The 15,324-nt window shown below is 47.8% G+C and overlaps 1 protein-coding gene across 4 annotated transcripts in view; it reads right to left on the bottom strand.

Moving 5' to 3' along the window:
- The window catches only part of LOC109889034 (dynamin-like 120 kDa protein, mitochondrial), a 76,225-nt gene that overhangs the window by 31,505 nt on the left and 29,396 nt on the right, over nucleotides 1-15,324 (bottom strand). For 3 of the 4 annotated variants that reach the window (XM_031822422.1, XM_031822421.1, XM_031822420.1), the window contains 7 exons: nucleotides 14,401-14,566; nucleotides 11,925-12,077; nucleotides 8,945-9,053; nucleotides 8,138-8,358; nucleotides 3,861-3,977; nucleotides 3,295-3,388; nucleotides 1,614-1,724 (listed from right to left, as the gene is read on the bottom strand). In XM_031822422.1, coding sequence (XP_031678282.1) covers nucleotides 1,614-1,724; nucleotides 3,295-3,388; nucleotides 3,861-3,977; nucleotides 8,138-8,358; nucleotides 8,945-9,053; nucleotides 11,925-12,077; nucleotides 14,401-14,566 — 971 coding nt within the window. Of the gene's footprint in view, nucleotides 1-1,613; nucleotides 1,725-3,294; nucleotides 3,389-3,501; nucleotides 3,594-3,860; nucleotides 3,978-8,137; nucleotides 8,359-8,944; nucleotides 9,054-11,924; nucleotides 12,078-14,400; nucleotides 14,567-15,324 lie in introns of those variants that run through there. The other variant, XR_004209643.1, reaches the window with a different exon arrangement.

Below are 15,324 nucleotides of genomic sequence, written 5' to 3'. Positions count from 1 at the left end.
AGGTAGCGATCGGTTGAAGAGCATGCATTTAGTTTTACTTGTATTTAAGAGCAATTGGAGGCCACGGAAGGAGAGTTGTATGGCATTGAAGCTTGCCTGGAGGGTTGTTAACACAGTGTCCAAAGAAGGGCCGGAAGTATACAGAATGGTGTCGTCTGCGTAGAGGTGGATCAGAGACTCACCAGCAGCAAGAGCGACCTCATTGATGTATACAGAGAAGAGAGTCAGTCCAAGAATTGAACCCTGTGGCACCCTAGAGACTGCCAGAGGTCCGGACAGCAGACCCTCCGATTTGTTGACTTGGCTTTCGAAGACCTTAGAAAGGCATGGTAGGATAGATATATGTCTGTAGCAGTTTGGGTCAAGAGTGTCCCCCCCTTTGAAGAGGGGGATGACCGCAGCTGCTTTCCAATCTTTGGGAATCTCAGATGACACGAAAGAGAGGTTGAACAGGCTAGTAATAGGGGTGGCAACAATTTCGGCAGATAATTTTAGAAAGAAAGGGTCCAGATTGTCTAGCCCGGCTGATTTGTAGGGGTCCAGATTTTGCAGCTCTTTCAGAACATCAGCTGAATGGATTTGGGAGTAGGAGAAATGGGGAAGGCTTGGGCGAGTTGCTGTTGGGGGTGCAGTGCTGTTGACCGGGGTAGGAGTAGCCAGGTGGAAAGCATGGCCAGCCGTAGAAAAATGCTTATTGAAATTCTCAATTATGGTGGATTTATCAGTGGTGACAGTGTTTCCTATCTTCAGTGCAGTGTGCAGCTGGGGGGAGTTGTTCTTATTCTCCATGGATTTTACAGTGTCCCAGAACTTTTTTGAGTTAGTGTTGCAGGAAGCAAATTTCTGCTTGAAAAAGCTAGCCTTGGCTTTTCTAACTGCCTGTGTATAATGGTTTCTAGCTTCCCTGAACAGCTGCATATCACGGGGGCTGTTCGATGCTAATGCAGAACGCCATTGGATGTTTTTGTGTTGGTTAAGGGCAGTCAGGTCTGGGGAGAACCAAGGGCTATATCTGTTCCTGGTTCTACATTTCTTGAATGGGGCATGTTTATTTAAGATGGTTAGGAAGGCTTTTTTTTTTTTTATATCCAGGCATCCTCTACTGACAGGATGAGATCAATATCCTTCCAGGATACCCCGGCCAGGTCGATTAGAAAGGCCTGCTCGCTGAAGTGTTTCAGGGAGCGTTTTACAGTGATGAGTGGAGGTTGTTTGACCGCTGACCCATTACGGATGCAGGCAATGAGGCAGTGATCGCTGAGATCTTGGTTGAAGACAGCAGAGGTGTATTTAGAGGGCAAGTTGGTTAGGATGATATCTATGAGGGTGCCCGTGTTTAAGGCTTTGGGGAGGTACCACAGCTAAGGGTTGTATCCAGGCACTCAGCAATGCGTCGTGCCCAAGAACAGCCCTTTGCCGTGGTATATTGGCCATATATCACACCCCCTCGTATAAGCAGGAGGGACCAGCACAAATGTGACTGTAACGATACCATTCTGGCTAAACCCAAATTGGTGTAATGTAGTCTGTGTGTATAAACCCAGTGTGTGTCTGTGTAGCCAGTGTGTGTGTGTGTGTGTGTGTGTGTGTGTGTGTGTGTTTAGGTGACTCACTAAGGTCTTCTGCCAGCTGTACTCTGCGTCCGGTGATGAGGTGGACCTTCCTCTCGTTGTCCTCACCAAAGTCCTCCAGCACCTCCTTCACGTTCTTTTCCAGGCGCCGGACTGAGTGTGCAAATGCAAACACACAACCCCACACACACACACCCAGAGACAAAATGTCAGACATCAAAGATAAAGGGAACACAGGCCTCCAGACAGACAAGACAAGGCAGGCCTCCAGACAGACAAGACAGGCCTCCAGACAGACAAGACAGGCCTCCAGACAGACAAGACAAGGCAGGCCTCCAGACAGACAAGACAGGCCTCCAGACAGACAAGACAAGGCAGGCCTCCAGACAGACAAGACAGGCCTCCAGACAGACAAGACAAGACAGGCCTCCAGACAGACAAGACAGGCCTCCAGACAGACAAGACAGGCCTCCAGACAGACAAGACAAGACAGGCCTCCAGACAGACAAGACAGGCCTCCAGACAGACAAGACAGGCCTCCAGACAGACAAGACAGGCCTCCAGACAGACAAGACAAGACAGGCCTCCAGACAGACAAGACAGGCCTCCAGACAGACAAGACAGGCCTCCAGACAGACAAGACAGGCCTCCAGACAGACAAGACAAGACAGGCCTCCAGACAGACAAGGCAGGCCTCCAGACAGACAAGACAGGCCTCCAGACAGACAAGACAGGCCTCCAGACAGACAAGACAAGACAGGCCTCCAGACAGACAAGACAGGCGGGCCTCCAGACAGACGGGCCTCCAGACAGACGGGCCTCCAGACAGACAAGACAGACAGGCCTCCAGACAGACAAGACAGGGCAGGCCTCCAGACAGACAAGACAGGGCAGGCCTCCAGACAAGACAAGACAGGCGGGCCTCCAGACAGACGGGCCTCCAGACAGACGGACCTCCAGACAGACAAGACAGACGGGCCTCCAGACAGACAAGACAGGGCAGGCCTCCAGACAGACAAGACAGGGCAGGCCTCCAGACAAGACAAGACAGGGCAGGCCTCCAGACAGACAAGACAGGCCTCCAGACAGACAAGACAGGGCAGGCCTCCAGACAAGACAAGACAGGGCAGGCCTCCAGACAGACAAGACAGGCCTCCAGACAGACAAGACAGGCCTCCAGACAGACAAGACAAGACAGGCCTCCAGACAGACAAGACAGGCGGGCCTCCAGACAGACGGGCCTCCAGACAGACGGGCTTCCAAACAGACAAGACAGACAGGCCTCCAGACAGACAAGACAGGGCAGGCCTCCAGACAGACAAGACAGGGCAGGCCTCCAGACAGACAAGACAGGGCAGGCCTCCAGACAGACGGGCCTCCAGACAGATGGACCTCCAGACAGACAAGACAGACGGGCCTCCAGACAGACAAGACAGGGCAGGCCTCCAGACAGACAAGACAGGGCAGGCCTCCAGACAAGACAAGACAGGGCAGGCCTCCAGACAAGACAGGGCAGGCCTCCAGACAAGACAAGACAGGGCAGGCCTCCAGACAAGACAAGACAGGGCAGGCCTCCAGACAAGACAAGACAGGGCAGGCCTCCAGACAAGACAAGACAGGGCAGGCCTCCAGACAAGACAGGCCTCCAGACAAGACAAGACAGGCCTCCAGACAGGGGCCTATACAGCCCTGTAACACAGCCCCAGATCTAGTCCCAGCCTACCCTCTGTGTTGATGAGCTGCTGTCTGAGTGTGTTGGCTGTGATGAGCAGCATCCTCTGAATCCTCCAGAACAGGACTACATCATTGCACTCCAGCTGTGGTGAGAGAGAAACATGATAGTCATGCACTGAGACAGGGCATGTATTATATTATTAAGTTACATGCAACAGTCAGAGACAACAGGATGTTGTGTAGATGGACAACTTACTACAGTCCACAAAGGGTTACAAAATTCCAATATCTTTCCCAGATTTCCAAGATATTCCAAAAATCTTTCCAGGAATCTTCCAACCGGGATTTCTGGAATTACAGAGAACGTTGGGAAAGTTACTGGAATTTTGCAAACCTACGTCCAAACCTACGTCCCTCTGAAAACCTACGTCCCTCTGAAAACCTACGTCCCTCTGAAAACCTACGTCCCTCTGAAAACCTACGTCCCTCTGAAAACCTACGTCCCTCTGAAAACCTACGTCCAAACCTACGTCCCTCTGAAAACCTACGCCCAAACCTACATCCCTCTGAAATCAGCTAACTCTGGCAGCTTACCAAAGAGCCTAGGACCCTTACCTCAGAGTCAACAAATTGTCTCTGGTAGTAGTAGAAGCCTCGTCTGCACAGGTTACAGTGATGCAGCGCCTTCTGCAGGAAGTGACGTCGGTACAGCTGGTGCCACGTGTCCTTGATCTAGAAATACAGGAAGTAAAAGAGGGAACCGGAGTGAGAGAGGAAATGTATAGGCAAAAGACATGCAGAGCTGTGGTCGAGAGGTAACTCTTCCTGGCATGTCACATATACCAAAGGAGAAGGGGTTGGATACCCGCCTCCACCTTTCCCTGCTGGTCTCCCTCTCCGATTACATTACTGTCTGAAGTAAGAATAGGTATGAGTCCTCAAAACAGACAATGTCAAAAATCCATATTTAACTAAAGATCACATTGTTTTCAAATACAGTAAAAGTAATTGGTGGAATGTGCCTTGAAGACAACGTTCATTTGCCGGGGCACAAAAAAAACAAGGCAAGCATCACAGTTCTTCTCCCTAAATTCCATTTCCCCTCCATGTTTCACTCATTCAGTTGCGTTCCGACCGCTCCCTCTGCACACCTATAAGGTGGGCATAAAAACATCCCTCTGCACACGTGTGCCGAGTTTGCACACAAGCTCCTGTTAGGCCTACAGAAATAAATGCCTATAAGGTGGGCATAAAAACATCCCTCTAACTGACGGGATACACAAGCTCCTGTTAGGCCTACAGAAATAAATGCCTATAAGGTGGGCATAAAAACATCCCTCTAACTGACGGGATACACAAGCTACATTCCATGCCAAACGACAACAGTTTTATCACTAATTCAAAATGGACTGGTTAACTGAAGTACGGAAGTGTGTTCAAACAACGAGCTGCAGTTTGGGAATAATTGCTTCTCGTCTATTTTCTGCTTAGGCTACTTTGCGAACTGCTAGTACCATTTAGAAGAATAGGTTCACCTAGGCTATAACCCCACTAAACATACAGGTTCCACACTGAACATATGGAAACACACTTTGATGAAGACAAAGAGCATATTGTCATCAGAGTCATTAAGCTATGGCCTACTCATCAAATAGATGTAGTGGCCGTAATTCATCACCATGCAGCCTGTGTTCAATGTAGAACTGTTGATACATTTAGAAAATGACAAAGAACACGCAAAATAAAATCTATCAAATGTCTGCAGGCCATTAGCAAAAAGACAACAGATTTTGGTTTGTAACCCTGAAAAACAATTGGTCTTTCAAAAGAGCCAAACTAAACCCTGTTTCAAAAGGTCACAGAGAATAACTCTCCCAGAGAGGCACCACTTCGCAATGGCAACTTTTCTTACTTGGAAAAATATTCTGTTATATTTTATTCTGTTATATTACATCATGTTTTTTTGCTATAAAATAGGTGTCTTGACTGTAGGGCTCCTGACCCCATTTAGTCGACTGGTCTATTGAATGGTTTCTTTAGAATAGCAATAGACCCCCCAAAAAATGGTGTACAAGATACTTGTCTGATTGGTACTAGTCTGAGTGGACTCAACCATTGTGGAGGCCGTGAGGATGGCACAGTCCATCACTCTAAGACATGTGCTACTGAAATTGTATGAGGTTATATTACGTAAGAACACTAATAACATTTGTATTATTGAATTGGCGACTTTTCCTCAACCAAGCTGCTAAGTGGATAATAGAGAAGTTAACCAGAATATTGGTGTTGAGAACAACGAGGCAGCAGCGGAGTTCGGGGACAAGAGAACAGCCCTCGTCTAATGGAAGTGAGGAGACAAGAGAACAGCCCTCGTCTAATGGAAGTGAGGAGACGAGAGAACAGCCCTCGTCTAATGGAAGTGAGGAGACGAGAGAACAGCCCTCGTCTAATAGAAGTGAGGAGACGAGAGAACAGCCCTCGTCTAATGGAAGTGAGGAGACGAGAGAACAGCCCTCGTCTAATGGAAGTGAGGAGACGAGAGAACAGCCCTCGTCTAATGGAAGTGAGGAGACGAGAGAACAGCCCTCGTCTAATGGAAGTGAGGAGACGAGAGAACAGCCCTCGTCTAATGGAAGTGAGGAGACGAGAGAACAGCCCTCGTCTAATGGAAGTGAGGAGACGAGAGAACAGCCCTCGTCTAATGGAAGTGAGGAGACGAGAGAACAGCCCTCGTCTAATGGAAGTGAGGAGACGAGAGAACAGCCCTCGTCTAATGGAAGTGAGGAGACGAGAGAACAGCCCTCGTCTAATAGAAGTGAGGAGACGAGAGAACAGCCCTCGTCTAATGGAAGTGAGGAGACGAGAGAACAGCCCTCGTCTAATAGAAGTGAGGAGACGAGAGAACAGCCCTCGTCTAATGGAAGTGAGGAGACGAGAGAACAGCCCTCGTCTAATAGAAGTGAGGAGACGAGAGAACAGCCCTCGTCTAATAGAAGTGAAGAGACGAGAGAACAGCCCTCGTCTAATAGAAGTGAGGAGACGAGAGAACAGCCCTCGTCTAATGGAAGTGAGGAGACGAGAGAACAGCCCTCGTCTAATGGAAGTGAGGAGACGAGAGAACAGCCCTCGTCTAATTGAAGTGAGGAGACGAGAGAACAGCCCTCGTCTAATGGAAGTGAGGAGACGAGAGAACAGCCCTCGTCTAATGGAAGTGAGGAGACGAGAGAACAGCCCTCGTCTAATAGAAGTGAGGAGACGAGAGAACAGCCCTCGTCTAATAGAAGTGAGGAGACGAGAGAACAGCCCTCGTCTAATAGAAGTGAGGAGACGAGAGAACAGCCCTCGTCTAATGGAAGTGAGGAGACGAGAGAACAGCCCTCGTCTAATAGAAGTGAGGAGACGAGAGAACAGCCCTCGTCTAATAGAAGTGAGGAGACGAGAGAACAGCCCTCGTCTAATAGAAGTGAGGAGACGAGAGAACAGCCCTCGTCTAATGGGTGAGGAGACGAGAGAACAGCCCTCGTCTAATAGAAGTGAGGAGACGAGAGAACAGCCCTCGTCTAATAGAAGTGAGGAAACACCACTGCGCTGAGGTTAGTGCCTTTAACAGTTTGTTAACAATGATAATATAACCAGTTGATAAGGCCTAATGATAAAACTACATTTACCGTTGGTAAGGAGATCACATAGGAGCATGTCGCCTCATGTTTCTTGTACTTTTATTACACACTGTAGGCCTAAATCAGAATTGTAGGACGTCTCTCCATGTCTGACATAACTAGTTTCAATTATTCCCACTACACGACAAATAGAAGGCGTGGCCAGTGTTTGGCACTCCACTAGGTGGCATGCATTTTTTTGTGTGGAAACGTCACAGCAACATTATACCCACACCGCTACAGAAATGTGATCAAATTTCCCATTGGGCTTTTCTTTTAGGAACTTTCATGGCCCAGTTCCAACATCTCCACTTCATACAGCAAATGAGGATGTTATGGATGTTCACCATAAACAGATGAACGGAGGGCGTTTTCCAGGCCGGGCTGTAGCACTGGCTCACAGTCACACAAATATATGGCTCTAATTTATCAATGCAAACATGCATATATATCTCCACGTATGCTAGAATTTAGTAAGAAATGTACACATGGTTGATAAATGAGGCACCTGGTTCCAGGTTCTCACCAGGACAGGGTCCACCACCACCCCTCCAGGTTCTCACCAGGACAGGGTCCACCTCCACCCCTCCAGGTTCTCACCAGGACAGGGTCCACCTCCACCCCTCCAGGTTCTCACCAGGACAGGGTCCACCTCCACCCCTCCAGGTTCTCACCAGGACAGGGTCCACCTCCACCTCTCCAGGTTCTCACCAGGACAGGGTCCACCTCCACCCTCCAGGTTCTCACCAGGACAGGGTCCACCTCCACCCCTCGACCCTCCAGGTTCTCACCAGGACAGGGTCCACCTCCACCCCTCGACCCTCCAGGTTCTCACCAGGACAGGGTCCACCTCCACCCCTCCAGGTTCTCACCAGGACAGGGTCCACCTCAATCCCTCCAGATTCTCACCAGGACAGGGTCCACCTCCACCCCTCGACCCTCCAGGTTCTCACCAGGACAGGGTCCACCTCCACCCCTCCAGGTTCTCACCAGGACAGGGTCCACCTCCACCCCTCCAGGTTCTCACCAGGACAGGGTCCACCTCCACCCCTCGACCCTCCAGGTTCTCACCAGGACAGGGTCCACCTCCACCCCTCGACCCTCCAGGTTCTCACCAGGACAGGGTCCACCTCCACCCCTCCAGGTTCTCACCAGGACAGGGTCCACCTCAATCCCTCCAGGTTCTTACCAGGACAGGGTCCACCTCCACCCCTCGACCCTCCAGGTTCTTACCAGGACAGGGTCCACCTCCACCCCTCGACCCTCCAGGTTCTTGCGGACGGTGGTGACCTCATCGTTGGCCAGGTAGGCTGTGTGGTCCTCATGGAGTTTTAGCAGGCGCTCCAGCTCCTTTTTGGTTTCGTTGCAGATGTGCTGTTCGGGCGAGCGGCTCGTCCAGCTCATCCAGCGTTGTTTCCAGTAAGGACCTGCCATGTCATTTATCACAGAGTCGGCTAGAGAGAAAGAGAGAGAGGGAGAGAAGAGAAAGAGAGAGAGGGAGAGAAGAGAAGAGAAGAGAAAGAGAGAGAGAGAAGAGAGAGAAAGAAAGAGAAGAGAAAGAGAAGAGAAAGAGAGAAGAGAAAGAGAGAGAGAAGAGAGAGAAAGAGAGAGAGAAGAGAGAGAAAAGAGAGAAGAGAGAGAAGAGAGAGAGAAAGAGAGAGAGAAGAGAAAGAGAGAGAGAGAAAGAGAGAGAGAAGAGAAAGAAGAGAAAGAGAGAGAGAGAGAAAGAGAGAGAGAGAGAAAGAGAGAGAGAGAGAAAGAGAGAAAGAGAGAGAGAGAAGAGAGAGAGAAGAGAAAGAGAGAAAGAGAGAAAGAGAGAGAGAGAAAGAGAGAGAGAGAGAGAGAGAGAGATGAAGGGGAGTGAGAAGAGAAGATGGCAAGAAAGACAGAGATAGTGGTAGTAAGAGAGACAGAGCAGAGATAGGAGGGGGAGAAATATTTGAATGTCTGACATATCCGACCATAACCCAGAAAGCAGGTGAAGTAAATAAAGCATGTGACAGAAGAGGGGAGAAGTCATGGTAAAGGTGTATAACCCACTGTCTTTGAGGCGTGCCTGCAGGGTCTCCTCCATGAACTGGATGGCTGCGTCCCACTGGGGCTTGTCTGTGATGGAGCGGTCCTCCAGAGTATTATGCTGGATCACCCTCTGACAACACAGAGAGGAGAAACTACATTACCCACAAGGCATGGCAAGACAGGAAATCAATGCATACTAATGTTTGCCTGCTGTATATGTGGTTGAATATGACAAAGTGTGTGTGTGTGTGTTTGTAAACGTACGCATGTCTGTACCGGCGCATGAATGTGTGTACACGGCACGTGTGTGTGTGCAGGGATTTTTTAAATCATGGGGTTTTCCAGTCGCCCAACAGTGTAAAAAAATATATATACAGTATCAGTCAAAAGTTCGGACACACCTACTCATTCAAGGGTCTTTATTTTTTACTATTTTCTATATTGTAGAATAATAGTGAAGACATCAAAACTATGAAATAACACATATGGAATCACATGGAAAGTGTTAAATCAAAATATATTTTATATTTGAGATTCTTCAAAGTAGCCACCCTTTGCCTTAATAACAGCTTTGCACACTCTTGGCATTCTCTCAACCAGCTTCACGAGGTAGTCACCTGGAATGCATTTCAATTAACAGGTGTACCTTGTTAAAAGTTCATTTGTGGAATTTCTTTCCTTCTTAATGCATTTAAGCCAATCAATCAGTTGTGTTGTGACAAGGTAGGGGGGGTATACAGAAGATAGCCGTATTTGGTAAAAGACCAAGTCCATATTATAGCAAGAACAGCTCAAATAAGCAAAGAGAAACGACAGTCCGTCATTACTTTAAGACATGAAGGTCAGTCAATAAGGAACATTTCAAGAACTTTGAAAGTTTCTTCAAGTGCAGTTGCAGAAGCCATCAAACACTATGATGAAACTGGCTCTCATGAGGAACGCCACAGGAGATGAAGAGCCAGAGTTACCTCTGCTGCAGAGGATACGTTCATTAGAGTTAACTGCACCTCAGATTGCAGCCCAAATAAATGCTTCACAGTGTTCAAGTAACAGACACATCTCAACATCAACTGTTCAGAGGAGACTGCGTGAATCAGGCCTTCATGGTTGAATTGCTGCAAAGAAACCACTACTAAAGGACACCAATAAGAAGAAGAGACTTGCTTGGGCTAAGAAACACGAGCAAGGGACATTAGACTGGTGTAAATCTGTCCTCTGGTCTGATGAAACCTGTTTAAATTGATCATTCTTGAGATGTTCCTACAACTTGATTGCAGTCTACCTGTGGTAAATTCAATTGATTGAACATGATTTGGAAAGGCACACAGCTGTCTTTATAAGGTCCCACAGTTGACAGTGCATGTCAGCGGAAAAACCAATACTTCACGAATGCACTGTATACACATATGTGGACACCCCTTCAAATGAGTTGGCTATTTCAGCCACACCCATTTCTGACAGGTGTATAGAATCAAGCACACAGCCATGCATTCTCCATAGACAAACATTGGCAGTAGAATGGCCTTACTGAAGAGCTCAGTGACATCCAATGTGACAACGTCATAGAATGCCACCTTTCCAACTAGTCAGTTGGTCAACGTTCTGCCCTGATAGATCTTCCCCAGTCAACTGCAAGTGCTGTTATTGAGAAGTGGAAACGTCAAGGAGAAACAACGGCTCAGTCGTAAGCTAACAGAACGGGACCTCAAAGTGCTGAAGTGCGTAAAATATGTTCTGACCATGGTAGCAACACTCACTACCGAGTTCCAAACTGCCTCTGGTAGCAAAATCAGCACAATAACTGTTCGTCGGGAGCTTCATAAAATGGGTTTCCATGGCCGAGCAGCCACACACAAGCCTAAGAACACCATGTGCAATGCCAAGCGTCGGCTGGAGTGGTGTAAAGCTCGCCCATTTGAACTCCTGCAGCAATGGAAAGACGTTCTCTGGAGTGATGAATCACGCTTCGCCATCTGGCAGTTCGGCGGACGAATCTGGTTTTGGCGGATGCCAAGAGAATGCTCCCTGCACCAATGCATAGTGCCAAATGTAAAGTTTGGTGGAGGATTAATAATGGTCTGGGCCTGTTTTCTATGGTTCTGGCAAGGCCCTTTAGTTCCAGTGAAGGGACATCTTAATTCTACAGCATACAATTAACTTCCTAGACGATTTTGTGCTTCCAACTTTGTGGCAACAGTTTGAGGAAGGTCCTTTCCTGTTTCATCATCACAATGCCGCTGTGCACAAAGTGAGGTTCATAACAAAATGTGTTGTCGAGATCGGTGTTGAAGAACTTGACTGGCCTGCACAGAGCCTTGACCTCAACCGCAATGAAAGCCTTTGGAATGAAGTGGAATGCGGACTGCAAGCCAGGCCTAATCGCTCAACATCAGTGCCCGACCTCACTAATGCTCGTGGCTGAATGGAAGCAGGTCCCCGCAGCAATGTTACCACATCTAGTGGAAAGCCATCCCAGAAGAGTGGAGGCTGTTATAGCAGGAAAGGGAGGGGACCAACTCCATATTAATGCCCATGAATTTGGAATGATATGTTTGACAAGTAAGTGTCCACATACTTTTTGTCATGTAGTGTACATCCATCCATCATTTTTGTATTTATACATTTTGGGATGGAAAAACGCTTTCAGTGTTAACTTAAACTACTGAAAATCTGGCATATATTTTTGTTATAATATAATCTTTGAGAACTAACAAGCTAGACATTCAGGGAGAATCAAAAATGTGAAAAACAATTAATTTAGCATGACTGATTGTTATTATGTTTGAGCAACACCGCATTGGCCATGGCAAAATGCATAAAACTGCCAAAATGTATGTCAGCTCCATGGAGAAACGTGTAGAATTGCAGGAAATGGTCTTAAATTGTACTATTTCTCTACACAGATGAGAGCCTCTAAACTGTTCTCGAAAATTCACGCCCACCACCAAAGCTCCTTTTTGATCCAGAAGAAACCCTGGTGTGTGTGTGTAAGTAAGTGTACCAGGCTGTCCATGGCTGTCTCATTCCACTTGTGCCTCTTGATACTCTCGTCCTTCACCGCCTCCTTCAGCTTGTCAAAAATGTCGTCCTGGTCCTTCCCTTTGTACTCCGCCATGAAGCGGGCAAACTCCTCCTGCAGCGTCTCCCAGGCAACCTGGAGGACAGAGAGCCAGGTATCAACACCATGGCCTGCTACAGACAGCACTACAACACCCATACACCACTCCTGTCAGTCCAACCAGAACACGTACATTTGACTGGCACAGTAAATCCAATCTTCAATGATCTAAATTCTCTCTCGACTTAGACCTGACACAAACATCTCCTTATGACATGCATCTCCACCGTTAGCAAGAAGAGGTTTAAAGAGCTATTGAGGCAGCAGCAGCGAAACTCTACCTCTAAATGCTTTGTGAGGCAGCAGCGAAACTCTACCTCTAAATGCTTTGTGAGGCAGCAGAAGAACTCTACCTCTAATGCTTTGTGAGGCAGCAGAAGAACTCTACCTCTAATGCTTTGTGAGGCAGCAGCAGAACTCTACCTCTAATGCTTTGTGAGGCAGCAGAAGAACTCTACCTCTAATGCTTTGTGAGGCAGCAGCAGAACTCTACCTCTAATGCTTTGTGAGGCAGCAGCAGAACTCTACCTCTAATGCTTTGTGAGGCAGCAGCAGAACTCTACCTCTAATGCTTTGTGAGGCAGCAGCAGAACTCTACCTCTAATACTTTGTGAGGCAGCAGCGAAACTCTACCTCTAATGCTTTGTGAGGCAGCAGCAGAACTCTACCTCTAATACTTTGTGAGGCAGCAGCAGCAGAACTCTACCTCTAATGCTTTGTGAGGCAGCAGCAGAACTCTACCTCTAATACTTTGTGAGGCAGCTGCAGAACTCTACCTCTAATGCTTTGTGAGGCAGCAGCAGAACTCTACCTCTAATACTTTGTGAGGCAGCAGCGAAACTCTACCTCTAATGCTTTGTGAGGCAGCAGCAGAACTCTACCTCTAATACTTTGTGAGGCAGCAGCAGCAGAACTCTACCTCTAATGCTTTGTGAGGCAGCAGCAGCAGAACTCTACCTCTAATGCTTTGTGAGGCAGCAGCAGAACTCTACCTCTAATACTTTGTGAGGCAGCTGCAGAACTCTACCTCTAATGCTTTGTGAGGCAGCAGCAGAACTCTACCTCTAATACTTTGTGAGGCAGCTGCAGAACTCTACCTCTAATGCTTTGTGAGGCAGCAGCAGAACTCTACCTCTAATACTTTGTGAGGCAGCAGCGAAACTCTACCTCTAATGCTTTGTGAGGCAGCAGCAGAACTCTACCTCTAATACTTTGTGAGGCAGCAGCAGCAGAACTCTACCTCTAATGCTTTGTGAGGCAGCAGCAGCAGAACTCTACCTCTAATGCTTTGTGAGGCAGCAGCAGAACTCTACCTCTAATACTTTGTGAGGCAGCTGCAGAACTCTACCTCTAATGCTTTGTGAGGCAGCAGCAGCAGAACTCTACCTCTAATGCTTTGTGAGGCAGCAGAACTCTACCTCTAAATGCTTTGTGAGGCAGCAGCAGCAGAACTCTACCTCTAATGCTTTGTGAGGCAGCTGCAGAACTCTACCTCGAAATGCTTTGTGAGGCAGCAGCACTCTACCTCTAATGCTTTGTGAGGCAGCAGAACTCTACCTCGAAATGCTTGGTGAGGCAGCAGCACTCTACCTCTAAATGCTTTGTGAGGCAGCAGCAGAACTCTACCTCTCAATGCTTTGTGAGGCAGCAGCATAACTACCTCTAATACTTTGTGAGGCAGCAGCAGAACTCTACCTCTGATGCTTTGTGAGGCAGCAGCAGAACTCTACCTCTAAATGCTTTGTGAGGCAGCAGAACTCTACCTCTAAATGCTTTGTGAGGCAGCAGCAGAACTCTACCTCTAATGCTTTGTGAGGCAGCAGCAGAACTCTACCTCTAATGCTTTGTGAGGCAGCAGCAGAACTCTACCTCTAATGCTTTGTGAGGCAGCAGCAGAACTCTACCTCTAATGCTTTGTGAGGCAGCAGCAGAACTCTACCTCTAATGCTTTGTGAGGCAGCAGCAGAACTCTACCTCTAAATGCTTTGTGAGGCAGCAGAACTCTACCTCTAAATGCTTTGTGAGGCAGCAGAACTCTACCTCTAAATGCTTTGTGAGGCAGCAGCAGAACTCTACCTCTAATGCTTTGTGAGGCAGCAGCAGAACTCTACCTCTAATGCTTTGTGAGGCAGCAGCAGAACTCTACCTCTAATGCTTTGTGAGGCAGCAGCAGAACTCTACCTCTCAATGCTTTGTGAGGCAGCAGCAGAACTCTACCTCTAAAATGCTTTGTGAGGCAGCAGCAGAACTCTACCTCTAATGCTTTGTGAGGCAGCAGCAGAACTCTACCTCTAATGCTTTGTGAGGCAGCAGCAGAACTCTACCTCTAATGCTTTGTGAGGCAGCAGCAGAACTCTACCTCTAATGCTTTGTGAGGCAGCTGCTTGTCCGTCCACTGTTTGAGCTTGATGTCCACGGTGGTGTTGAAGGTACCAGAGTTCATGGTCTGGGCTGCAGGCAGGTAGATGTTCTCGATGACGTGGATGGACACACGCTCCCACAGCTTCTTCTCTAGGATGGCCTCCCTACAGGGTTAAGATAGGAAAACAAGTGCTTCTTGGTTGGACAGCAGTTTTGAAGACGACACTGTGCGAGTGTACGTTAAGTCTAAAGTAGTGACCTGTGTGGTTCAGCGGTTAGTGCCGCAAACACTGGTGCACACAGCCTACACCAGAGTCAGCATGGGCTTGAATCCAACCCAGTGCACTTCTGACTCGCAATCTAGAACCTCACCTGTCTTCACGGGTTCCATCTCAATAAATAAATATAAACTCACAAAGACAAAAAAATAGTTGTAAAAAGTCTCAATTTGCTTCCTTTGGTTATGTCCTCTCCAGATGTACAGCTGATCTGAACAGGCATAATAGCTGAAAGCAATAGGGCAGAAAGCGGTAGTGATGTCCTTTGACTTTGCCAGATCTGTCATGTCAGGTTTTATGAAGGGAATGAAAATGACCCTTTTAGTAAATGAAATAAACCCTCACTATTCAGACTGAACTTTACTGTAGATTCCCAATGGTTGCACCCCAAATGGTGACCTACTCCTTATATAGGGGGCCATTTAGGCCACATAGCCATGAAAGCCCAGCAGCTTGTTAACTTAAGCAAGGCTCTTTATCTGAACAGGGCTCTGTGACAAACCCCAGCTCAATCCCCATGGGCTTCTGTAAAGACTAATTTATCATAAACCCACGCACACCCATTCATAGCTTCTACAACATAGCTGGCAGACAGGCATTTCAGAATTAGTTTAACGGCCTTTGAATATGAAACATTCAACACT

This window comes from Oncorhynchus kisutch, linkage group LG4, assembly GCF_002021735.2.
Source record: "Oncorhynchus kisutch isolate 150728-3 linkage group LG4, Okis_V2, whole genome shotgun sequence".
In the NCBI taxonomy this organism is placed as follows: Eukaryota; Metazoa; Chordata; class Actinopteri; order Salmoniformes; family Salmonidae; genus Oncorhynchus; species Oncorhynchus kisutch.
Note: the sequence above shows the minus strand (reverse complement) of the source record. Positions and strands in the feature narration are given on the sequence as shown.